The sequence below is a fragment of the Cygnus olor genome, chromosome 3 (assembly GCF_009769625.2).
Source record: "Cygnus olor isolate bCygOlo1 chromosome 3, bCygOlo1.pri.v2, whole genome shotgun sequence".
NCBI lineage: Eukaryota > Metazoa > Chordata > Aves > Anseriformes > Anatidae > Cygnus > Cygnus olor.
The window spans coordinates 107,490,974-107,516,427 of record NC_049171.1 but is presented as its reverse complement, the minus strand read 5'-3'; the positions used below and the strand labels follow the sequence as shown (position 1 = coordinate 107,516,427).

Below are 25,454 nucleotides of genomic sequence, written 5' to 3'. Positions count from 1 at the left end.
TTTTTTGATTGATGTGCCGTATCTCTCAGGTCAGGATAAGATGTAGTGAGTTTAAACTGTAACGGGAGATTCAGGTCAGTCACCAGGAAAGAGCTTCCCAGTATCTATGCTAGTTTAAGGAATTGCCAACCCTACTTCTGCCTGCATCCTACTTTCAGATTCTTTTTTTTTAACTAGCGCTGATGCACCTTTTTTTTCTTTCTTTCTTTCTTTCTTTCTTTCATTTTTTCCAACTATTTTTAGCCTGGTTCATTGATTCCAGTAGACAGGCCATTGGCACAAGCAGTTGTGCTGGCATCACCTAGGAAGCAGCGACGGGGGGGAAGCAACTCCTTAATCCAGCAGGGCTGCCAAAGAAAGCAATACAGTACTGCAGCTGAACTGCAAAGGATAATTGAGCACAGAAATGGACTGCCTGGGGCAATTGTGAAATCTCCATTGTTGGTGAATTTTAAAAGCTTCAAGACAAACATCTGTCAGGAACAGTTTAGACAGAGTTGATCCTCCCTCAGGACAGGGACAGAATGATCTCTCAGTCATTCCAGCCCTGTCTTCTAGGACTCTTTAGGCAGGGTCTCCAATTTCCACCTTTGGTTGCTATCACCCTTTTAATCATTTTAATGCAGGTTGGTGCACTGAAGACCACATCTCCAGTATGGAAAGAATACGTTCTTCCTCTACTGGTACAGTTTACACTAGAAGTAGGCTATATAACCAAAGAGAATTGCTGCTATCTGCTGGTATAATCTAGCTCTAAGTGGGGGCAAGCATATCATCTAAATCCAATTTCTAGCAGGGTTTATTTAACTGACCAACTACACAGATGTCAGTTTGCTCTTCTTTTTCTTGATTGCCTGCTGCTCAGCTGCTTTTACAGAATCCTGCAAGAGCTTTCTGGCTTCTATCACTTCTCTTACAGCTGTGAGGTGAGAGAAGAAAAGAAACTGCCATATTAACAAGAAAGCAGAAAAAAATCTCCAGTGAAAGACTAAGCAAAAGATGGAACAACAAAAACAAACAAAAATCCCCACATACAAACAGGTTTAGATCTAAAGAAAACAGAGCTATGTATTTTTCCAGTGTTTATCTAGCAGCCAGAATATTCTTTTCATGACACTTCACAGGAAGATATTACTCACAAGGCCCTTCCTACCTTTCCCATTCGAGGTTCTCCAATCAGTGCTCTGAATTCAAGGTTGTTCTGGGCGTAGCTTCTAAGGTGAGCACAGACATGATCCAGCTGCTTTCTCCAGTAACCTGATCAGAGAGAGTTAAGCAGGAGAAAAAATCCCTGAGATTGTGGTTAACATTTCTTCTACTCATCTGATTAATGATTTAAAAAATAGCAGATTTTCACTCAGACAAAAAAAAAAAAAGGATTTTTTTTTCAGAAAATTTAACTGATCAGGAAATGAGAAGTAAGTTACACTCTAAGAAAGGTGGAATACTGTCTCATACATAGGTTATAATTCATTTCTAGAGCAGCTCTATTCACAACAAAATCATGTCTCAGAGTTATCCTTTGGAATCAAAACTGGCCATGTGTAAAGGAGAAACTATTCCACGTTTAAAAAAAAATAATAGTTCAATAGTACAACTACATGACTGAACTGATTTTTAGTTGATTTAAGGTCCTTGACAGGTAACAAACTAAATCTGAAAACTGCAAACGTAGTAACCGAACCTATATAGCATTCTAGTCTGTGTAATTTATTTTCCAATTGTATGCATTTCAATTATATATGGGAGAGCATGTTGAAAGATTCAGCATTCCTGCTCTTTTGCCTGTCAGAATCTCTGGGAAAGAGTTAACATGCTGTTTTGTTGGTACAGGGCATGAAACACTTGTGGCTGAACTCTCCTGGATTCAAAACTCAGCTTAAGCCATTCAGAGTTTTTGCATCTATCATCCAAGTACTTTCACAGCAACTTTCTGTTTTCATTAGAGAAAGAAAGAAAAGGTCTTGGTGTCATTCTTAAGTGATTGTTATCAGGATAATTTTATTTTTGAGCACACTTATGGAAAGTACAGCGTATGATTTATTTTGTTGTAAATAAATTGTGTAGGCAGGGTAACCTCGTTTAACTTACACAGTGAAGTTGCTCTGACCTTATCTGTCCCCTCACAGTAAGTGAAGCTCATAACAGTGAAAAGAAGCCAAGTCAGAAGGGCTGCTCTCTGACATTTACAAGAGAAAACACAAGTTTACAGGGACTTTTGTGCTCGGAGGACTCTTTCCAAGACAGAGCTGGTAGAAATTATGACAAACTAAAACCACAAGTCTTATTTGTTAGGCAGCTTAAAGGAATATAAAAAAGAAGGATGGTTGACCCACAGAGCAACATAAATTGTAAAAACAAGTTGAAAATACTAATTAAAAATCTAAGCTAGGGTACTACCTTGTGAGTGATCCCTCCAGGGATGTCAGTATTATTTGCAATAAACTGGTTGACAACTAGCTTAGGTCCTCAGCTTTCATTAAAAAAAAAAATAATCCAGATGGCCAGGAACATATTCTTGCATTTTTGACTTTTTATTACATCTAAAAGGCTTTTGGGCAGCATTGATAGAATACTTGAATTCATGCTGTTGTTTACACCTCGATCATACTGATTTACAGATTGTTAGAGTGGAAAAGGGGAGGTTTCTTTGTAAAGTTTACCTGGTAAATGACTTGGCTCCTGTTCAAAACAGAATGAAAGTACAGCAAAAAAAAAAAAAAGTAAAATAAAATATAGTACATATCAGAGAATTAGTATTTTGGTACTGCTGTTATTTCACCCTGTCCTAACAGTTTATTTTTAATCCTCACAAAAGAAAAGAAGGTAAGTTAATGGCTGATATGGTCAAGGACAGCAAAAACAAATCGCTTATTAAATCACTTGCATTTAATAACTTTAATATCAAATGTCTGATGCTATTTGAATTCAAGAAAACGGATGTATCTGGCCTATATAAACAAGATTTCTTGGTGTGATAGCATACGGTCTTGTTGATATATGTAGTGTCAAGCCCTTTAGACAGCTTAGCATCAAGGAAATAGAGCAGCAGGAAAGACTTGACTGTAACAGACATTTATTGATTTATAGAATGAAATATGTTCCCCAGGCCTTGGCAGTGTCTGAAGGAGAATGCGTTACACAGTGCACCTTCAACAAAGTTGACGTTTCTAACTGGATCAAAATTAACAAGTCTGACGTAGTACAAAAGCAGTTCAGAATTTCTTCCCAACCTTTCCTAGTAAAAGGAGTTCTCTCACAAGTCAAGAGCTGTACTTCTGACAGAGACATATGAACGTTTAGTGTTACTATTTTTTTCTCAGTACTATTATGGGCCAGTCGTTTATTATCTCTGAATAGATTAAGCTCCCTCACACATTGAGTCGAGTCAAATGTTTTATTTCCTACAGTCATGTCTCCAAGAGAACATGCCACATTTCAGAGCAAGGGAGTAGGAAAAAATATTTCCCTAGTAATAATTTAAAAAACAAAAGTGCATCACGTTCATATTTATATACAGAGTCAAAACAGGAAATTCTAACATTCATTAGCACCCAAGAGATAAATAATTCTGATAACGGCCTGAGGGGTTGACAACAGTCAAGTGATTCCACAAAGAACTCCTGCTGACCAAACCAGCAACCGCAAAACAAAGGAGTGTGCAGTAGTGATACAGTAGTCCCCACGTGGACAGTCTCTGCAGTGAGACAGATACCTTAGGGGGCTGGAAAAAGGGGACTGCAAGAGCTCTCAAGATTTCTACCAACCTTTATTTCTTGTAATGCCGTTAAGAATCCCTTTCCCTGTTTTAAGTTTGTGTTGCTTCCAAGACACTTATATCATTTATTTCACAACAGCATTCCAAACAGATTTTTCACATAGACATGCCTCATCGTATTTTTTAAGTGCTACAACCCCCAGCACATCCGAGTTTTGTTTAATAATACTCCCAGCAGGCTCTATCGCAGTACTAACTGAACTTAACTTTTGGCATGGAATAGGGGTTGTTTAGTGGTTTCCAATTCAAATATAGGACACACATGCCCTTGATCTTGTAGGATCTGAAAAATATCAAGCTACTAGCAAACTAGTAAGAGTGTACAGGACTCATTAGCCACAATTCTGATGGTTGTTGACAGTCTTTCTTTTAAGCTATTATTGGAAATCTGTGATTTCTAAGGCACTGCATTTCCAAGTGACTGGTTGGAAGACAGATCTGTAAAGCAGTAAGTCAGTGACCTGCTGATGGCACATTCCATAGACTACAATCTTACAAAGAAAAACAAAGTCATATTTCACAGCTTTGTTTTGAGTAAGAATTTTCTTTTATGGTTACATAAAATCAAACTCTTACTAACCTTTTCCAGGACTGATGGCTGTCAGGAGAGGCTTACGATCACTCATTTTTTCCAGCTTTTCTTTGTGTAAAATCAGCTCAAGTTCCTTCTTTTCCAACAGTTTGCTAGATGGGTAAAAAAGTCCAATGGTTTGGGTTCCTTTATCTTCTGTTTCTTTTAGATCTACTCTAGATTTGGACAAGGAAATAGGAAGAGACTGCCAGGCAACTTGAGCTTGAGGTGGTTTAGTCTGTGCGAGGGTGTGGAGGGGAAGAAAAAGTGTAAGTACATTAATTAGATATTATTAAATGGCTTACAAACAAAAATAAACTGAAACGGTATAAAAGTTGTTAAGAATGACAAAGCTAGAAGGGAGAATCATTAACAATTATTGATTATAATTACCAGTCAGTAACAATGATGTGATTTATCACAAATATTCAAGAAAGCAAAACTCTTCATGACTGTCAGAAGAATCAGGCCACTTAGCTGTCCTTGCTAAGTGTTATGGTCTCTTCTTAAAACAGTTTTCAATGCATTACCTTGTATTAGTAGGACACAGTAATTCATGAGTAGTAAGATAAAAATACTTAAAGAATGAAGGCTTTTGAAAGCTGCTAGTTTCTCACTTTGATTTTTAGAATAAGGCCTTTAAAGCCTTTGGCTAAGGCTACATTTTTGCAGAAAATGGCTCTCAGAATAAACATATGCTCGGTTTTGCCCTCAGAATTCTCACAGAGCACATCTCAAAAAAGAAGTTAAGTTGCGTTGATCTATACTAGTATATCTTTTAGCTGTGTTCGAGCCTAGCTTTGTAATACCGTGTGTCTTACCTCAGAAAACCGCAGCGAGTCCCCAGCATCCAAGAGAACTCCATTCTGAGAACTCGCCCTTGATGGGGGCTCTACGTAAACACCACAGAACGCACAGAACCGAGCATATGGACGGTTGTTTGTACCACACTTGAAACAAGTAAAGTAGCACGGAGGAGGGTCAGGCTGGAAAGTTTAATGAAACACTTGTCACTACAGAAACATACGATGCACAGTTCAGGAGAGATAAAAGCAATGACACAAATTAAAAGGAAGCAAAATAACACATTAGAATAGTAATATTAACTAGGGTACCAGACTGTTAAGGCTGCCAGATGCAAGACAGTGAATCTTTAGCGATCTCAGCACCATGTTAAGGAGGCAAACATTTTTTCAGACATTTACTATTTTGGTATATTATTTTCTAACATATACTTTCAAAAATATTTATGTTCTTTGTCAAAACCCTGTCATTACTAGTGTGGTGCTCTAATACCAAATATTGACTGAAACCCTTCCAGTTTACCCTTTTGACTTTTCCTGGAACAGTACAGTAGCAATGGTTATGCATGCATATAGGGGAGTGCTTAAAATTTTATGTAGACTCGGCTCACGTTAAAAAAAATGTTATTCTCCACTAGTGTGATCTTAACTTGAAACACCGTACAAACAAAATACGTGCCCAAAGAAAATGTTCCCATTGGTTCAAAACTCTACAGAGCATCAGTTGACAAAATACTTGTCCTTACTGGAAGACAAGTTAATGAGGCCTCCAGCCAAAAGAATCACATGCATCATCTCATCTCTGGTAATTCCCTGGACAGATGATCATGGCCTAGGGTAGTTGTGGGAAAACTTGAATTAGGTTAGCCTATGCTTTAGCCTTTGATGGATACGCTACTTTGGCAGAGTACACAGCTATTGCATCTCAACCGATGCAATGAGGTAATGCTCATTGGCCCCACAGCAATTTATTTACATCTCTAAACCCCTAAGTCATTGACTGAAGTAGGGTCAGGATGTTTTTATAAGCGTTTAATGTTTCTCTATATTATCCTATGTGCTTTAAGCAAGTATTTTGATAATAATAAGCTATGTACTAACTGACAAGAGTTTTGCAAAGAGAAGATTGAAATTGTTTCAGCTCATAGATGAGTTAAACCAGATTTGTCGACACAAACACTGCCAGCATGTACCTTGGCTCCACACCAGTCACAGAAACGAGCATCACATTGGTTAACACGATTGCATTTTGAGCAGGAAACTGTCTTTCCCTGCTGGCTGGTATAAGCTGGGGGGCTATCTCCTCGAAGCACGTGCTAATAAAACAAAACAAACGTTAGGCAGAAACCACTTCTTATAAAGAAAAGTTCAGTAGCTAAATAAGGCAAAATAGGAAATCAAACAACTTTGATAAAATAATGTGCAGTCTAAAATAATTATTTCAATGTAGAATAAGCAACAGATTGATTTTCATCTAACTTGCAACATTACAAAAGCACAGTAAAATGTGGTATTAATTTGTTTGTTTGTTTTAGTAGGAATAAGTGCAAAAAAAAATATTTCCTTATCAGTTGTGTCCTTTTATATTGAGTACTTTATTAATATGGCCCCATGTGTAAGTACACTTCAAATAAACGGGGAGGTTGCTCTGCTGATAAACTTATATTTTCAAATCCAAAACACAACTGCTATTTTTCTTATTACCTTTTAAAGTCTTTGTTGTGGTATGGTGGGAGGAGCGTGTTCAGAAAACAAGTTTTTTTCCCAGTTTGATATTTGCTACATAAATATTTTTGTACCCCTTTAACCTCATACAAGTTATATATTACCTAGTTTTCCCACTACAATTAACTTATATGGGTATACAAAAGAAAATAGAAGCTGAAACTTCCAGAAGTTGAATATAGATCCTAGCTAGGACAAACAAGTCTTAAAATGTTTTGTTAGGTATTGCCTCAAAAGTCTAACAGGGATCTAACAAGTGTAAACATGTTGTTAATCTAAATTACTTTATAACCATTAATAGTACTTAATGGTTACTAATAGTAATTAATAGTAATCAGTTTCATTACTAATGATCAATTATTCAGGATTTATTATTTGCCATCACTAATTACTAATTAATCACTGTAACTAGTAGCATTTGTGATTGCTATTAATAGTAATTCAGTGAGCAGTTAAATTTCTCTCTAAGCTTCTACAGAGCTCACCATTAAAGTCATATGTCTAACTTTATGTGGTTACATGTTAATATCTGCATTCAGTGAAGCAGTTACATACATGATTATCTTAGGTAAATAAGTACAGATTTCTGCTGAAATTCACTTTGAAATGACACTTCAGTGGCTGAAATGTATCCTAAGTGAAATCTTAAGCTTTTTATATAAGACTTCTCTCTTCAGCAAGGAACCCAATAAGTAAGCTAAACTGGGAGTTGAAAGGGACAGCAATTTTAGGGGGAACATTTATTGTGTTTCTCCCCTCAGTGCAGAATCACTGACAAATACAAGCACAGTAGCTGTATGTGCATAGGGGCAGCAGCAAACTGAGTTAACAAAAATAAGGTAAAAGATTATTTTGTTTTCATAAAATAATTGATATGAATGAGAATGATCTTCTGGATGTATCTACTCAAGTTCTCTATTGCAATTAACGATTTGGATACCAGCAAGACTCCCAAGGAGTCAAGACGACCTGTTTTTTAAGTGCATCCTTAGCTTTGACAATGGTATTTACAATCCTGACTTCCACAGGAGAAATTTGGAGGTATCGCGTATATTTATAATGTTTAGCTTAATATTTGTGATGGCACATCGGTGAGAGGACTGGTCTAGAATATGGCATGTGGGAAGGATTCTCTGCTTTTGTAATATAGGCACAAAGGGATATTAATTCAGTTTTCAAAAGAAAATAATTTTATGTTTTGACTTGAATAACCCAACTGCAATTGATGCAAGAAGCCTTACCATCTGTGCTTCAGGCAGTTTGCTTTCACAGGTCACACAATATTTATGATGAAGAGGATTTCCTGTGCCGCATGCCTGACAAATTACTTTGCCCTTTTAAATAGAAAAAGAATACATTTCACAAGGTATTTCAAAACTGTTAGCAACAATAATAAGAAGAGGACTTGATCACAGAAAGTGCTGTGGTTACTCGGCTCTGCAAATAGAAGAGATCCTTCAAGTCTGTGCTGTGGAGTTGGGTTTTAGTTAAGCCATATAGACTAGTCATCACAAATTTGCGTATCTTGGTGCCAGTTTTGTTTAAGCTATGGTACAGGTCACTTGGGAGATCCATTATCAATAATTCCAGACCTTTTTATATATTAGTGTCAGATCACTTAGTCAGTTACCTTCAAGCAGATGTTGGTTTGGGGCTGCAGCTGTGGAGCTATTGGTGACTCACATACAATGCAGGTGGGTGTATTCATTGGCACAAGATGTCTGCATTCAAGACATGGTGCCATCTGAAAGAAAAGACACATTATACCTTATTAAGGGCCATGATGAGATCATTATGGCTATCATGAGGTTTTCAGTATTTTGCTTATTAGAGTCCACATCAGCAGCAGTCACCGTAAACACAGCAATTGACAGCAAAATAATGTTGATATAAAGGTCAAAGGCTATTGAGAAATCACAAAGACAACCAGAATGAGAATGTTTTAGTGATGACTATTATGTGTGCCAGAAAGGTGTTAAATTACTTTTCAGTAGATTTAAATGCCACCATAATATGTGTGTAGGTAGTTCAGATCCTTCTAACTATGAACTTCATCTAAAGAGGTGCTGGATATTTTCAGTCATCACTTGAGACTACAGCATTGTCCCAGACAAGACATCTTTTTGAGGATACAGAAAAAAAAAATCACATTTGACTTGTTAGATAGGGTTACTATTTCATGAGAAGAGATTATGGAAGACAGTTATAGGCATCACTGTAAAAACTCAGGGTGCTCTTGCATATGCACACATACCACTGTTAAAATCTTCAGGCAAACTAGATGGATCTTCTACAGCTATGACACAAGCACAAGTTACTAACTAACTTCACTAGTCAGCACTGGAATAAGATGCACATGCAGATCCTGAAGATGTAGTGGTTGTTGCTGCAGGATGAAGAGGAAGCTGAATTTGGTGATGTTTCCCAACACAAGTGAATAAAACACAATTTACCTTTTTAATGTTAACCTTATTAAAATATATGGCACTTGAAGCAATCCATGGTTAATTTTGCCCATCATTTAAGAATTACTTTGGGCCCACTGCTGAAGTTACAAAACAAAACAAAACAATCAGAACTAAATGAAGCTGTGACTAAATAATGAATATGTAATTTGCTGAGGAAGGTTGGTCCTATAAGGATTTGTTGTGTTATGATTTTTTGCTGACCTGTGCTCCTTCAGGGGGCGGGAAGTGACGTACTGGCACAGGTGGGATAGGAGATCCACATTCCTGGCAGAAGTGAGCCAAGGGATCAGACAGGCGAGGTGCAGAACAGTGTGCACATCTGAGAATAAGAGCAAACTAGCTAAGCTTGTTTTGGTATTTTTTCTAATTTGAAAAGACAGCTTTTCCTCTGATCATACAAGTGTTAGGAATTTTTAAAAGGATGGTAAGAAAGTTGATAACATTAAACACTGATATGTAAATAAAACTATATATAAGAGAAAGAATTTTCAAAGCACTAAACTAGATCACATTCTGCTGCTATAAGCCAGTATCTGCTTTGTCTTTCCTAATTTTTAATATAGCCTCACGGTATGATCAGCTTGGTTGCTAGTAGTAATTGCTTTGTTACTTTCCAAGGACAAAGATGTTAAAAGCAGAAGTCACTTACCTGAGGAAATTTGTCTCCCTCTGGATTCTTGCCACCTGTGTGCTTGCTAAGCTTTTTCGGCTAGTCACCACAGAAGAACTAGCAAACTGAAAAAAAGGTAATTCTTTAGCATTAATTAGCTAGTGTTTGCAAAATGCACGTAAGATACACATAAATGCATCTAACAGATTCAGCTAAAGGCATGTTATTTGAGATAAAGTGCACTGAAATGCAGTGCATTCAAGAGTATTTACTACATCTTGATTCCCCCATTAGCTGTATTAAGGACCCACATCATCTTCTTAAAAAAAAAAAATTATTTACTTCCAAGAGAGCATTACTGTACCTTAAGTTTTAGATATTGCTAATTGCAGATTCAGTAACATATTAGAAGAGGATTAGTAGGAATGCAGGCACTGGTAATTTGCCTTGCCTGGTTTTGTCTTTATTGATAACTGTGTACTGCTTTGGGCATCCCTATTCCAGTGTGTCATTACCTATAAATTTAAACTAGTACCATATAGTACAGCCAAAAGTATTAGCTTATGAGAGATTATATGAAAACGATCACAAAATTTCAAATCTTTACATTTTTTAGAGCTCAGTTCTTTTGACAGACTTTTATGTTCTTCTTCAAACCCCTCTGCTTGCCTGTAATGACTCTGTTGGTAGTGCTGAGACGGATTCCTCTCTGTATCCTGTTGTTTCTAAATGGCAGGTCAGGAGCTGTGGTCCTTGCAGGGACTTGTGATACGTCTTTTTTTCTGTTTCCAAGTCTAAAATTACAAACCTGTTATTCCACTGTCATTCACTTCATGCAGTTAAGATATATGTTAACATTAACGTTATATACTCTCAAGTTTTATATCCCAATAGACAAGCATATTTCTAGCCATTCAAAAATTATTTTCATATCCATATTTTGGGTTAAAACAAACTCCATGGAATTGCAGGAAGTTAAACTAGAAGAAACCTCATAACCTCTCTAAAAGAGTTTACTTTTATATTTTTCTCAGTTTAGGTTATTCTTCCTTCCTGCACTCTCAAAAAATCCATCTTATAAGAGTAAATTAATGTGTAAACATTAATGTGATTCCCTACTCTTAAACAGTCCCATTCCCGTGACCACAGGATAAAAGCCTTTATCTATACAGGAAATCTGGATCAAGCTTTCATTTCTGCTTTGTGTATTTATTTTGGAATCTTACTGCAGGCAACACTCAAATATCGGTAAAAAACTCTGTAAAGGATTTGCAATTCAATCAATTTAACAGCATTTTCTGGCACAAATGGGGGCCTTGTTACGTTGCTCAAACTGAACAACCTTTTTTAAAAAAAAAATTTAAGAGGCAATTTGATATGTGTAAAGGCAATTTTTGTTCTCAGTGCTGAGAACTGGAAATTGGAATTCCCAAAAGATGTTCAGTCTTCTGAGACGGTTTTGAAATTACTTGTATTTTAATAATGATATAAGATGAAAACCTTACCCTGTCTACTTTCGCTAAGAGAGAAGTATATTTCAGCTTTATGAAGTAAACCACACCTTGAAAATCTTGGGGTGCTTCACTCCAGGCAGGCTTGATTTCCACATTCATTCCATTTTTCTTTGACTTTGTAGTAAACAATCCATCTTCTCTCTCCTAAAAAGTAATTCCAATTGAATTCCAAACAATGTATACGTATATATTTGCTCTAATCCTTTCTTTCTATAGGTGTTTGTTAGGATTTTAAAGGTATAGGTACCTTTTTAAACGTTAAGGTTCTTATTTTCAGTGCAAGACTTTGAAAAGCTTAAATTATAAATGCATTATAAAAATATTTGGCCTGAATTGGTCAGGAAAGACCAGTGAAAAAAAGAAAAAAATATATGTTGCCTTGAACTTTTAGTATTACAAAGAGGACTGAGGCAGCAAAGATGGACAAACAGGGAAAATTAAGTATATAAAAAGTATAGGTAATCAAGATTTAATCTTTAAGTAATCTCATACATACAACTCTTTATATTCAGAGAGGGGGTTACAATTGTTAAAACTTGCCTGTGTGGTGACATCTTTTAGGAAATTCTTGTCATTGTCTTCAATAGAGAAGATGTTCGGTTGCTTGTACTCTACTAGAAACACCTTTGTTACAACAGTGCTCTCCCTGCAGTCCCTGAAAATCAATGTTCACAAAGCTATATACATGTCATGAAGCTACGTGCAGCAAAAAGTAAATCATTGGTGAACATGGTTCATTTTCTTTTAAGTTAAAAGTGAGCAAACCAAGTTATCAATAAAATGTACGAATATTTTAATCCCTCAACATCTTTTACCTGTAAAACTCCTGATACTGCTGTGTCTGCTTTCTGACGTAATTACTGTTTGCCAGAATTGCAGAAAATAGAGGACCTCCAGACTTTTCTTACATTCATAATACCATATTCACATTCCCAGCCAAGCACCAGGTATCACACTATTCATTTGATGTAGCAACTGTATTTCTCAAGCATTTATTAAATTACAGCAGTAATGTTAAAAGGCCTGTAAATGTCCAAACCATTCATTTAGGATTTATTGTCATTCTAGAGCATCTATTTAACCTACCTGAAAAAGTCTTAATGAAAACATACTGGAAACAAGTGCTAATCCAGATAGTGATACAAGAAAATATATACAGGCCTAGATTTTGCATGTCCCTGCGCAAGGAATATAACGTTGTAATATTCCAGTGCAGATACAAGCAAAGGCTACCTGCAGGTGCTAATAGAGGAGAACAGCAAGCCCAGATCCCCAGCTGGACTGGGTGTTTCTGCTCCCTTTGAAAAACAGGATGAAAATACAACAGAGAATGCACGTATTCCCTGTCTCCAAGCATGAAGTTAGGAGAAAGTCAACGTCTGTGTAGCAAAATCCATTTCTCTGGAATGCTGCATTTTTACTTTACTCTTGGGCATGCAACATTTTTCTTGAGCTGTGGGGTCTGCCATTCTATGCTCCTTCCAGAGCAACTATGCAAACTCCTGGGAAGACCAGCTTTTATAAATCTGTTGAATCACTGGATGACTGCTGATGCCAGAAAATACCACACTAGTCCCTCTGGCATTTTTGATCACGTTGAGAGATGAACTCTGAGTACAGTGCATTTTATTAGTCTCTCACCCACAGCCTCTACAGATCATTGGCCTACATCCATGTCACAGAATATAAACATCCTAGAGATAATCCATCCCCATAAACACTTAATGAATAAAAAGTGTTATGAGAAAGTGAAGACAATGCACCCGTAAAGATCACTTAGATTGCAAACTGGTTGGGGAAGGAGCTGTCTCTCATTTTCCAAATGCAGGGTACTTTGAACAACATGTCTCTAAGCCACTGCTGGCATATCAGTCCCCTGACAAAATAAAACTAAAAGAAACCAGGATACTTACTTTGTAACTGCAAGTGCCTTGACCATGATTTTCCCAACTGGTAATATGATAGGACTTTTATACTTAAAAGTGTTGTGCTCTCCATAGCCAGGTTTCTTATTGGGTTCTGGCTTACTTCCATCTAATGTGTAATAAATGGAGACCTCAGGTGTATCTGAAAGACATAGAGAAAGTAATCAGCCAAACTGTGTGAGAGCTGTTAAAAAAACAAACGCTACTCCTCTGGAAATTCTCTCTGCTGTGCTTGATTTTTCTCACATAAACAGAATAAAGCAGTTGCATAAATGACTGAAAGTTCATGACCAAAATTGTTTCTCCCATGAAAAACTGGTTACTAAATGAATATAATTTCAATTGTAAGCAATATTTCTCTTCTTAAAGTAGCTGTACAATGTGAAACATTGGGAAACATTGCAAAAACTCATCCATTCTAAAACCAAAAAAATATATTTTTTCCTACGATGAAATGTGGAATTGTAAGGAAGTCCTTTAGGGTGAGCCTAGCACAGGATACTTTCAAGTGCTATTTTTGCAGTCACAGCAAAAAGCAACAGCTTAAAGAGCTTGATCTTGAAAGCAATTAAGACTGCTAACATAGAGGAGTAACCCCCATGTCAATAACATTGTTTGAATTAATCAAATCAAGTGCAAGTATATTTGGTGTATCGAAACACAGTTAATTTTATAAGTTACTCAAGGAAGTGGATATTCATAAATATATGATAAAGTTTCAAATGGTCACATAAGAAAATGTTTTATATAGAGTTAAAGCTATTATTCATACCTGATTTTATTTCTACGAGAGTATTTGTATCGATTTCATGTTTAGCCTTCCCTGGAAGAGGGATTCGAAGTGGTATGACCTGAGGAACTGAGACAGAGCCTGCTGTCATTTTTCTCACCAGTGATCTTTAAAACAGAAAAACAAAAAGGCAGACAATATTTTTTCTTGACAGAAGAATGCATTAAGAAATATGGTCTTTTAATGTAATTCCTCATCTTCATTTGTTTATTTTAGGAGAGAGAACACTGGATACTTTAAACTGCTCACTCATTAATATTTATGTGCTTTTCACATTGAAAAATAATAAGATCCTAACGATCATCACACTTTTGACATTTTCTCCTATTACAGAACTGTGAACAAAGCTTGAGATGAGTTCTGTTCTTTATTTCACTTCAGCTTTCCTTGCTCAAGTCTGACTTCTGAGTATTCAAGTGAAACAACTTTAGCATCATACATCAGTGATACATGCTAAGAGAGACCAGTGAGGTATCTTGGCTCTAATCATTAAAGATATGGTGTCATTTTCTCTGCAGGAAGAGCAAGCTACTTGTTTTGCTGTGGCCACCTGAATGGATGTCAAGGCAATGCAAGAAGATGTCCTGAAGCGGGCTAGGGAGAGACAGCTATTCCTTAAGCTTATCTCATTTATGGTATGCATTAAAAATATACCGATAAAGCACATGCCAAACATTATTTACCATAATTGACATATTATGTCATCATGTCACAAAATTCAAGAGTGAATTTGGATACAGTAACATGTTACAATCCAAAAAGACGTTCAGCAGATCTTAGGAATTGATATTCAGGGCCAGAAAATGCATGTACACTAGAAGGATTTGTTTTTTTAACTAACCTTTCAATCCTCCAGAAACATCTCCCACCCTACCCATTAACGCAGTCAGGATTCTGCACGGAGGGTGTCTGTCAGCCCATGCTCTGACTGGGGTAAGGCACCACGCTGCCTGTAGCTGCCCATCTCCGGGCTGGGTTGCACATAAGGAACACGGACAGTTCTCAGCCAAAGCTCTCTTGTGCTGCATGCACACTGTGGCAAAGTCACGTAAGGGCGTGCAGATCAGACCTTTACCTGACACCAGGGGCTGTGACCAGTTCTCCTCAAGGCTCTGACAGCTCTTGGCACATCTAGGGCAGAAGCACAGGGTCCCCAGTCAGCCTGGTGGGAGCCCACCAGAGGGACAGAACAGGTCCTGCTGGCAGCCCCCCTGTGACAGGAGACAGCCTCAGCCCCGCCAGGCCCCGTGCCCCTTCCTCACACCGCAGAACCCCGCTCCATCCTGTTGATGCAGGATGGAGCCCCACTCGATCCCCTCACACGATCCTGCCACCCTGCTTGGTCCCGGAGCAGAGGCCTGTCCCCCCCGCAGCACCCAGACACACAGCCCCTGCTCACCCCGACCAACCTCTGCTGCAAAGCCCCTGCATGCCCCCCCGATCCCTGCCCATCCCAGTCGATCCCTGCTATGGATCCCCTGCCCACCCCCTCTTGATCCCCACCCACCCCACTCGATCCCAGCCCTCCCCCGTCAATCCCAATCCCAGAGCCTCTGCCCATCCCCACTGGATCCCTGCTGCGGAGCACCTGCCCACCCCCACTCGATCCCTGCCCGCCCCACTCGATCCCTGCCCTCCCCACTCGATCCTCCCCCCCATGTTACCACAGACGCCACGATCCCGGCCTAGCAACCGCCCCGTCCCGCCCCCCGCTCCCCGCCCGGCTCCGACGCCATCGGTGCGCGCCGCGGCGGCGCCATGGCGGAGGTGCGGGTGAAGCCGGAGGCGCCCGACCCGGTGGACATCGAGAGCCGGTGAGCGGGGCGGCGGGGCCGGGAGGAGCGACCCGGGGGCTGCAGCTCTCCTGCCTCCCGTCGTTCGGTTCCTAAAGCTGTCTGGTCGCTGCTTGCGCTCCGTCACTTTCCACCCAGGGCTTAGAGCAGCGCAAAAACAAAATGGAGCAAAGTTTGGTTTCTCCAGGGCTTGCTGGAGCGCATAGGCATGACCAAGAAGCATTTCATCATAACTTTATCCATGAGCTCTTCTCTTCTTGCCCTTCAATCCCGACCCCGACCTTTTGGATGCGGCAGGATACGGTTTTTAACCTCGTTCTTCTCCCTCCCGCAGGATAATCGAGCTGTGCCACCAGTTCCCTCACGGCATCACTGACCAGGTGATCCAGAATGACATGCCGCACATGGAAGCCCAGCAGCGAGCCATGGCCATCAACAGGCTGCTCTCCATGGTAGGTCCCGTGGAGCTCCCCCTGTTACTTCAGGCATCCATATGGACGAACACCTATTTCAGGCACTCTTACAGACAGGCTGTGTGGTGGCAGCTGGCTGGGCAGGGCTACTAAGCGGGTCTGGTTGGAGTCAGTGGCGTTTGCTGTAATTTACGGTTACCATAGCTTCTTTTTGGTTGCCGTAACCACTTAGGGTCTCCATAACCAATTAAACATACCTCAAAATTTACCGTTTCCACTCTGTAATAGAAAGTTAATGTGTGTATGTCTACTTGTCTGTATAGGTTAGGAAGCTACCACTAGGTAACACATTAGTCTTCTGATGTGTGCAGAATCCTTTGCTCTCCCCCCCCATGTATTACTTTCTGTATTTACTATGTGAAATAAAATGTGATACAGTGCTCTTGTGTGTAACAGTCAAATGCAAGTGTAGTTACTGTGGTTCAGCAGGGGGTTAGCCACAGTGATAACAAGGCCTGGTAGGGAATGAACTAGCTAGTGATGAAGAGATGAAAGAATGGATGTTAGCCTATGGTCTTATATGTGAAGCATTTCACCAAACCCCTCACGAAATCCTGAGATTGTGGATTGCTCTGATAATAAGCAGGTGAGACATCTGAGGAGTTTTTTTGCATCTTCTAGAAATCTCCTACATCTTGCTTGGCATTTCCCTTCGTTATCAGGACTCCAGCCTAAGATAAGATTGAGGATCGCAGTCAACTCCTGCTACATGTTAAGGAGTAGATAGGAGCTGTTGAGTTATGGTTTAGTGTGGTATGAACTTCAGTATCAGCTAACCAGACTTCTTAGCTCGGTCCATACTACATGGTTCTGGAAGTAATCTAACCTACCTCATTTTGTTTTTTCTATTTATCAATATATTTATCAGGACATTGGCTGTGAGCTTTTTTGTTCAATATCTTTTGAATTGGTTGTCCAAATTTCAGACTGAGGCTTCAAAGACAGCTAAGTCTCTAAAACTTGTCTAAAATACATGTCTTGGGGAGTGGGATGTGGTGGGAGATTTAGTAAGTGCCTTATGGGTGGGGGGAAAAACTGTGGTGAGAGATAGGCCTTAATAAGAATCTGGGAGATAAGCTGCGAGTATTTCTTCTGTAGAAAAGCATTGAGAGGGATCATCCTGAAGTGGGAGCTCCATTCAATTACATAACCCAAATCTGTAAGAAACAAGACTGTAACTGTGGGGAAGGGATCAAATAGCAACGGAAAAGCAAACGTTAACTAATGCTGTTATGTGCATGTTCTTGAGCTTCTCTAATTGCTTGCCTCTTTCTCCAAAACAGGAAAGAGGAATTTGCCTGGTTTAGGCGTAGCAAAACAAGTCTTTGAACAAGTGTGTGAGAGATGCTAGTAATTCTCAGTCCTGGCTGTCAGTTTTCCAGTGATCTCTACTTAAGCAAAAAAAAAAAACACAAACAACCCCTAACAAAACAAAGACTTTTTTTTTCTGATAGCTAATGATAAATGGATACTCATAGGGAAAAAATAGCCTCAGGGGTATCGTTATGTCCAGCAGATAGAAATGTTAAATTTCCTTTTTTTATTCAGAAGTCTTTAATTTTTTTTCCTTTATAAGTTAAGGAGACTTTTTGCCACATTCTGAAACAAGGTGTTTGAAGGAGAATAAATGTGCTGTGTCTGTTTCTCGTAGGGGCAACTGGACCTTCTCAGGAGCAATGCAGGTCTCCTGTATAGAATCAAAGAGTCTCAAAATGCAAGGTAAGCCTCACACTTGTTGAATAAATATTTGAACACAATTCTGACACTTCTGCCTTGTTGCTGAGAAGCCACCAAGCAATTTAACATGGATTCTGTAACAGGAATATTACAGAACTTAAGCGTACCCTCCTAAAACAAGTATTTAACTCCCCTGAGCTGAACCTGGAAACTGTTTTAGTGGTTTGTACTGAACAGAGGCTATTACGGAACTCCCCCTCTAATGTGCTAGTGGAGTTCCTGAGCTGTCGAAGTGATCTGTGCGAACAGATGTTTATGCTCAGGTGAAATCCAGCTAAAGTTTGACCATACCATCTGCAGCTGTGGTTCTGTGGTCTTGCTCGTTGTTTGTGTTACATGAGCAGTGCTCACATTTATAGAGGTTCCAGGAGACCACTTGATCTGCTGTGCATGTTCTTCATTTGATTTGTTAAAATGTACCTTCAAACCATGTTTTGTGATGACTGTGTAAATATGAGTAAGAGGCGCCGGACTTAATTCTAGAAAGAAATATCCTTCAAAATTATCCTCAACGCAGGCATCTCAACCTCTCTTTACAAGGCGTTAGAAAAAGATTGATGAATTCAGGTTTTCTCAGCCCAGTGGAAAAAGCGTGTTTTAGAGGTGGGAGCACTCTACTACCCATTTGTAGGCATTCCTTCCAGAGACAGATTATACAAATTATGTTCTGTGAGTGTTTGACCTTGCACAGTTGTGTTAGTATGTGGCTTTGAATTCCCCATTGTTACGACAAGCTGAGTGACTCCTGCTTACTCACGTTTCTTTTCAAACTGGGTTCTTTTCTCTTTACTGTGGCTTCTCACTGGCAAACTTGGATTGACTGTGTAGATTTTTTCTTTGTGCATTGTGTTTTTTTTTTTATAGCATTTGTTTTCAGTTTAAAACTTTCAAACTTCGGGCCTTTTAAAAATCCTGCTGTCTGTTCTGCTTTGCAGTAAAATGAAAGGCTCTGACAATCAAGAGAAGCTGGTTTACCAAATTATAGAAGATGCAGGCAACAAAGGTAGTTCAAATAAATTATAACTGTGAATGATACTAACTCTTTTTATGGAGCTGTTCTTGTCCAAACTTTTAAATGTTATAAATATAAAATCGAGAGTGGCCTTAACAAGTCTGTAGCTAATGTTCCCCTTCTTTAAAAGCAAAGAAAGACACGTTTCTCTATTAAAATAATAACCTCTTCTAGCTGGCTTTTTGGGGCCTCTTTCAGAGTATGAATTATGACTTATTTATGGGACTCAAACTGAGGAATCTGTGCAGAACACTCACTAATTAAAAGAAAACATGATATCTATATTGGGTTTAACAGCTGTACTGCCAGCAAAAACTACTACTAGTAACCATGCTTTCTTAGCAGCCTTTGCACACTCCGTTTTAGAGATGGCAGATAGAACTGGCTGTATTTTTTGTTGTTGTTGAAGGAAATACTAGTTATCTGAAAAATGCAAGAACATTTACTTGATGTATTCATGTTAGCAGTCAAATGGGGTCTGCATTAAGAGCTCTCAGAGGAGGAGTAAAGGGCATAAGGACACTTCGGTGGCTGTGGCATGTGTTTTGTTTTGTCAGTTGATTTTTGTTCCATCCTCTTCTAACTCTTCCTTTTTGCTGGGAGTCATAGGATCAGGAATACATGCTATGGCTGGCAAGCAAGTCAAGCAATGCTGTGTTGTGATTTTTGGTTTGTGAGTACTTGCGGAAACAAGTGGCTGCTTCTTGTAATTAATTTCTGTTCGTTTCTCTGTTTTTAAACAGGTATTTGGAGCAGGGACATTAGATACAAAAGTAATCTGCCTTTAACGGAGATCAACAAGATACTGAAAAACTTGGAAAGCAAGAAACTAATTAAAGCAGTTAAATCTGTGGCAGTGAGTAGATTGTGACTTTTTTTTAACCATTTCAAATGTTAGCTACATGTTTGAACAGGGGACTGGGAGCAGAGAAGCTTTGTTCTGCCACCAGCTTGGTCACTGACTGTGCACTGATGTTGGACTCTCCACCTTTAGAATGCATGTTTGAGGTGTGCCAGATATAAGAGGCCATAATGTTTGCTAAATATTCAGCATACTACTAACAAACTGATTAATAATCTAAGTAAGTAATAAATACATCAGGTTCCTGTAAAGATACTCTTCTTCTGCCCACCTTTGCCAGTGGAGGGGAATTAGGTTAAAAATTAAACTTGGAGATCATCTTCAGTGATGTTTGAATTGTGTGTGCATTGTTAGTAGGATTGTCTCTTCTAACGGTATGTTATAAAATTATGAGGAGTCTAAATGTATGAATCTTCTCTTTATGTCCGTGTTACCTAAAAGTCAAACACATTAATGATAGCTTGAGTCAGCTGGATTCCTGTGCCCTAGATTTTAGGTGTAGTAAACTATTTCTTCTGCAGATATTTTCTTAAATCTTCCTTTCTCATGGGTTAAGAGCTGTGCACTTTTCTCTAACAGGCATCCAAAAAGAAGGTGTATATGCTATATAACCTGCAGCCTGACCGGTCAGTGACGGGTGGGGCTTGGTACAGTGACCAAGACTTCGAGTCTGAATTTGTGGAGGTGTTAAATCAACAATGTTTTAAATTTCTACAGAGTAAGGTGAGTGCTACCGCTAAACCAATCTTCCATTTGTATTGTGCAAGTAATTCTTTTATTTCTAAAACCAGTGATGGACAAGACTTAAGTTTTCCATTGTGTTTTCTGTGTTACCCTTTGTTACAACTGGATCAGCAAATCTGTACTGGATTTTTGTTTGTCACAGCAAGTGTGATGATACGGCATTTTAATAATGCATATTGTTCCACCCTTCACAGGGAGTGAAACCTTCTACCTCCGAACTCCAATGACAAGCTAGGCAGCAAAGGACACAGGACCAAACAAAACAGCAAAAATTATTATTACTATTTTTTCCCCCTCAGGGCTGCTCATTTCTGAGAGGCTAAAGGCATTAGACAGGCAGCTGTGCCTGAAGACTTCAGTCTTCTTTAGTCTTAACTGCAGAATCCTGTTCTCCACTAAGTAAGTCCTAGGCAGATTGCAGCATTTCTGTTAAACAAACAAACAAGGTGATAGGTACAGCACAAACTTTTCATTGTGTCAACAAAACACCAAACGCTGATATTCCTTCATATCAATCTAAATTACCATGGAATTTTACACTAAATGACATAAAATTTACCTTTGGATGTGCACTGCATTATCTCACATACATCAGTCTTGAGGACATAACTTTAAAGACTAAGTAAAAAACATGTCCCAGAAATGGTTTGCAAACTAACTTTTATTTTTCAATCTGCCTGAAACTGAACTGAGAAGGAAGCTGTTGTCGATGAGTACTGATGAGAACTCGTCTTTGTTTTTTCTCCCTCAGGCAGAAGCAGCTCGCGAGAGCAAACAGAACCCCATGATACAGAGGAACAGCTCATTTGCATCATCCCATGAGGTGTGGAAATACATCTGTGAACTGGGTATCAGTAAGGTCAGAACAGATTTGTATTACTTCTCTCAAAATTGTCAATACATGACTAGGTACAGGAGTTAGGTCCTGCAAATCTGCAGTTACTGAAGTGGGGGTGGGTTTTGCTGCTGTGTTGCTTTTAGAGGAGTGTCAGCGGTGCTGTATGGGATTCCAGGATAGTTTATGCATGTGGGTTTTCAAAGATGTATAACCGTTAGTGTTTACATCCTTGCAGATCTTCAGTACTTCTGACTTTTTCTTCTTCCACAATTGTTTTGCTGTAAAATTGGAAATGTACCATGCTAGGATGATGTAGATACTTGAGGCACATAGGAAAATCCTTTTTAGCCAATCAAGACTAGTGTAATCCAAAGGTGCCTGGGAGGAAGAACTTGTGTTTGCTTTTCTTTTTGTACCTGCACAACCCCATGAAGTGCCCAGTAAGAACTGTGTCTTCATCTGGGCTAGGTTAGAACTCCAAGGATTTGGAGTTCTTACGGAGTTTACTCTCATTTTCTCCTTGCAGGACTTACTGGCACGTCTTTTCTGTATTTATTTTACAAATTGTTTCCTAGGTAGAGTTGTCAATGGAAGACATTGAAACCATTTTAAATACGCTAATATATGATGGAAAAGTGGAGATGACAATTATTGCTGCAAAGGAAGGGACGGTAGGCAGTGTGGATGGACAGATGAAGTTGTACAGAGCTGTCAGTCCTCTCATACAACCTACCGGATTAGTCAGGACACCCTGCGGACTCTGCCCGGTAAGTGACAAATTGTGTATGTGAATATGCGGGTGCGTACAAATTTTGGATTCAGTCTTATAAACGGCCAGCCAGTGTAAATCAGGGTTATGCCTGTGAGTGATTCTTACGGATTTCTAAGCTAACTATGCTCATGAGTATCATTTAACATCTTAATGTAAGAGGCAGAGTCTTTAGTTTAGACCAGGATGCCTACTTACAAGCTGTCTCTTTCCCTTACTGTATGTAACAGGGCGCTTTCAAGTCCAGCCTGTTCCAAAATGTAACTTCTTATCTGATCCCGAGTTTTTCACCTATTTGTATATTAACAAGCTAACTTCTGTTTAGCTTTTGGTCTTTTCTGCATGGATCCTGAACTGATACATGGGTGAAACTTGCCAGGCATGTCTGTTTGCATCATTTACTACAGTGGGGTCCGTTTTTGCTTTGCTATGCTCACATTACTCTTCCTCAGTTCTGGTTTTGGACTTCCTATACTTTGTCCTGTGTAGACTACTGTTTCTCTACTGGGAAAGGAGCAGAAAACACAAGATCATGCTTCCAGTTCAGTCGTGCTTGCTGTACATAATTACTCCACTGACACAGGGCTTTCTTTCTCAGGTTTTTGATGATTGCCATGAAGGTGGTGAGATTTCTCCATCAAACTGTATTTATATGACAGAGTGGCTGGAGTTTTAAGGTGAAAGAAAAACTGTAAACTGGATTCATTCTATATAGCCAAGGTGACAAAGCAGCTTGCTTTTTTAAAAGTGGACTTCTAAATTTGTGAACAACTTCGAGACAACTTCAAGTTCCTTTGTTTTTCAAGTAAACATAAAGCAGCAACACGTCAATTGCGTGTCCTGTGAGTGGGCTGAAAATCAAACCAGGACTGAAGATCAAGGCTGAAGTGAAAACAGATCCATCCTTGTACACAAATATGTGTGACTTGAAAAATGTCATAGAACTGGGTGGTGATGTGTCACTTTCAAGGATTGTGTTGAGTACTCTGCAGACATTTACTTAAAATGAGAGAAAATAAGTCATCAGCCGATCAGAAAAACTTGCTGGTGAGTGTTGCCAAGAATGAGATCCCAAACTTTGCGTTCAGACTAATGCTGCTGATGGAGCTTAAGTCCTAAAGCTGACACTTTTTTTTTTCCCATGATAGCTACCATCTAATTGGTGGCTAAAAATCTAATGTGGGAAAGATCCTAAATATGTTAAATAGAACTCACTGATTTCTTCACCATCTTTCTTACCTGCTAATTTATCATTAAAATGCCGTTTGATTTTTCTTATGTATTTTTGTGCTTCGTTTTCTCCACTGCTGTCATTATCTGGTGATGTATCTGTATTTATTCCTTCATCTGGCGGCTAGAGGATCATCTAATCTGTGTTGCTGTGTTCTGGCAGCTGCATTATGTACACACATGTCAGCTGAAATTTTGATTGTAAGTATTCTGTAAAGATGTATTTTCCAGAAGAGAAACAGTTCCTCTGGCCTGATACTACAGGTACAGGAGAAACTTTTATAGACTGTCTGAATGCCCTCAGGGTTGCAAAAGATGCCAGTGACAGCTGTTTGTACATAACTATGGCCTTGGTTTGTGATCTGAGAAAGGCATGATACTGGCATATCATCAAAAAGCATGATCTTCTCTTCTTGTGATGCGGAGCCAATTTGTGTTTCTTGTAAGCATAGCCTCTCTGGCTCCTCTGTGTTTCTCTGGACTGAAGAATTGGCAATAACTTATAAATTGTGTTGTAATAAGCCTATTGCCCTTGATGGTGGCCCAAGGCATGCTGGAACATGGATGTGTTCTTTGAGGAAACTAGACACAGCTCTCTACGAATATCTGGCAGCATTAGAGGTGTGATACTCTTTGGAAACGTGGGTTCACATCCTTTGTAAGTAAACAGACTTTTGTACCAACTGTTATGCTAGTTATATCACCTCTTCCTTAATCTGTAATCGAGCAACATCTTGAGAAGTCGTCTCCTTTTTCGTAAGGTAAAATATTGTGCGTATATGGTACAGCCAGCTCTCTGCCATCCAGAATAACCAGAGGGCTGGGATGAAGTACTCATGGGCAGGGCACTGTAGATGAGTGAACATTGCAGAGAGCCTGGTCCCAGTACAACTTGTTACCTATGGCTTAGCCTTGCTGGATATCTGCACAACCACTCAGTATCTTTGTGTTAGCCTCACAGTGCTGGGAAACGATTAGTGGGGTTGAGCACAACAGTGGACCTGTTGCATCTAGCTATTTTCAGAACTCTGTCTGAAGATAAGCCCTCCTGGACACCTTGTTGGGAAGGCAATGGTCAAGCACCTTTGCAACTGAGTTGTCAGCATGCCAGGAAGTCCAACCACGAGTAGTAAACAGTTGGCTAATATAGACAGATTTTGAAGAACAGCTTACCAAAGTGGGGTGGGAGACTATACCAGTTACTTCAGTACTGTCCAGCAATTTGTCACTTCTAAAAGCGGTCTGGATGCCATAAGGAAGTGTTCAAATCTTGATTCCTCATTCCTCTTTTCCTGCTTATAATGTGGACAGTGGACAGAAGGCTAATGCCAGTAGGTACAGTGCAAGGAATAAAAAAATATGTATTTCCTGTCCCATAAAGGGAAGGTGTATATACTGAGGCAGCCAGGCATGATGTCTTAGACTGGAGCAGACAACTAGAACGACAAGCTGGCACATCTGGGGAATGACTTTGGCGTCAGCTAGTGTAAATGCCCACAGCTGTCTCTTTTGTCATAGTGTTGTCTCTTGCTTGATGTGACAGGGATGCACCTCTATCTACAGAGGCAGAAGTGTTGTCAAAAAAGAGATGTGGGGGTGAAATTATTATGTTTGTTTTTTTCTCTGCTGCCTTTAACCCCTCAGCACACTGAAGCCTGAAAAATGCTGCTAACTTCACTGAAAGGGGTCTTAACATAAATGACTTAGCATAAAGGATGCTTCAGCTATCCTTTATGTGGCCAAAGGTAGCTTGACTGGGGTGTGGGGCTGGGATTGCCTTTGTCTTCCTGCTTTCAAAGATGACCTAACACA

At 39.3% G+C, this 25,454-nt stretch overlaps 2 protein-coding genes and 1 long non-coding RNA gene across 8 annotated transcripts in view; 1 reads left to right on the top strand and 2 right to left on the bottom strand.

Moving 5' to 3' along the window:
* DZANK1 (double zinc ribbon and ankyrin repeat domains 1) overlaps positions 1 to 15,993 on the bottom strand; it is a 21,946-nt gene extending 5,953 nt beyond the window's left edge. Inside the window, exons 1-15 of one of the 6 annotated variants that reach the window (XM_040553596.1) lie at positions 15,849 to 15,993; positions 15,260 to 15,315; positions 14,167 to 14,291; positions 13,383 to 13,536; positions 12,010 to 12,124; positions 11,517 to 11,613; positions 10,625 to 10,749; positions 9,995 to 10,080; positions 9,547 to 9,664; positions 8,508 to 8,621; positions 8,119 to 8,211; positions 6,346 to 6,468; positions 5,171 to 5,335; positions 4,359 to 4,587; positions 1,154 to 1,257 (exon numbers count right to left, since the gene is read on the bottom strand). In XM_040553596.1, the coding sequence (XP_040409530.1) occupies positions 1,154 to 1,257; positions 4,359 to 4,587; positions 5,171 to 5,335; positions 6,346 to 6,468; positions 8,119 to 8,211; positions 8,508 to 8,621; positions 9,547 to 9,664; positions 9,995 to 10,080; positions 10,625 to 10,749; positions 11,517 to 11,613; positions 12,010 to 12,124; positions 13,383 to 13,536; positions 14,167 to 14,275 (1,632 nt within the window). In that variant the 5' untranslated portion in view covers positions 14,276 to 14,291; positions 15,260 to 15,315; positions 15,849 to 15,993. The other 5 variants (XM_040553599.1, XM_040553598.1, XM_040553600.1 and 2 more) reach the window with 5 other exon arrangements.
* Positions 15,881 to 23,687, top strand: POLR3F (RNA polymerase III subunit F). The gene is made up of 9 exons (XM_040553604.1): positions 15,881 to 15,998; positions 16,312 to 16,429; positions 18,102 to 18,169; positions 19,123 to 19,190; positions 19,943 to 20,055; positions 20,641 to 20,784; positions 21,557 to 21,664; positions 22,219 to 22,410; positions 23,011 to 23,687. The coding sequence occupies exons 1-9, from the start codon at positions 15,943 to 15,945 to the stop codon at positions 23,086 to 23,088; spliced, it is 945 nt and encodes a 314-aa protein (XP_040409538.1). The 5' UTR covers positions 15,881 to 15,942; the 3' UTR covers positions 23,089 to 23,687.
* LOC121068427 overlaps positions 21,067 to 25,454 on the bottom strand; it is a 7,015-nt gene continuing 2,627 nt past the window's right edge. Inside the window, exon 3 of the long non-coding RNA XR_005818865.1 lies at positions 21,067 to 21,231. This is a non-coding gene — a long non-coding RNA (uncharacterized LOC121068427). The remainder of the gene's footprint in view (positions 21,232 to 25,454) is intronic.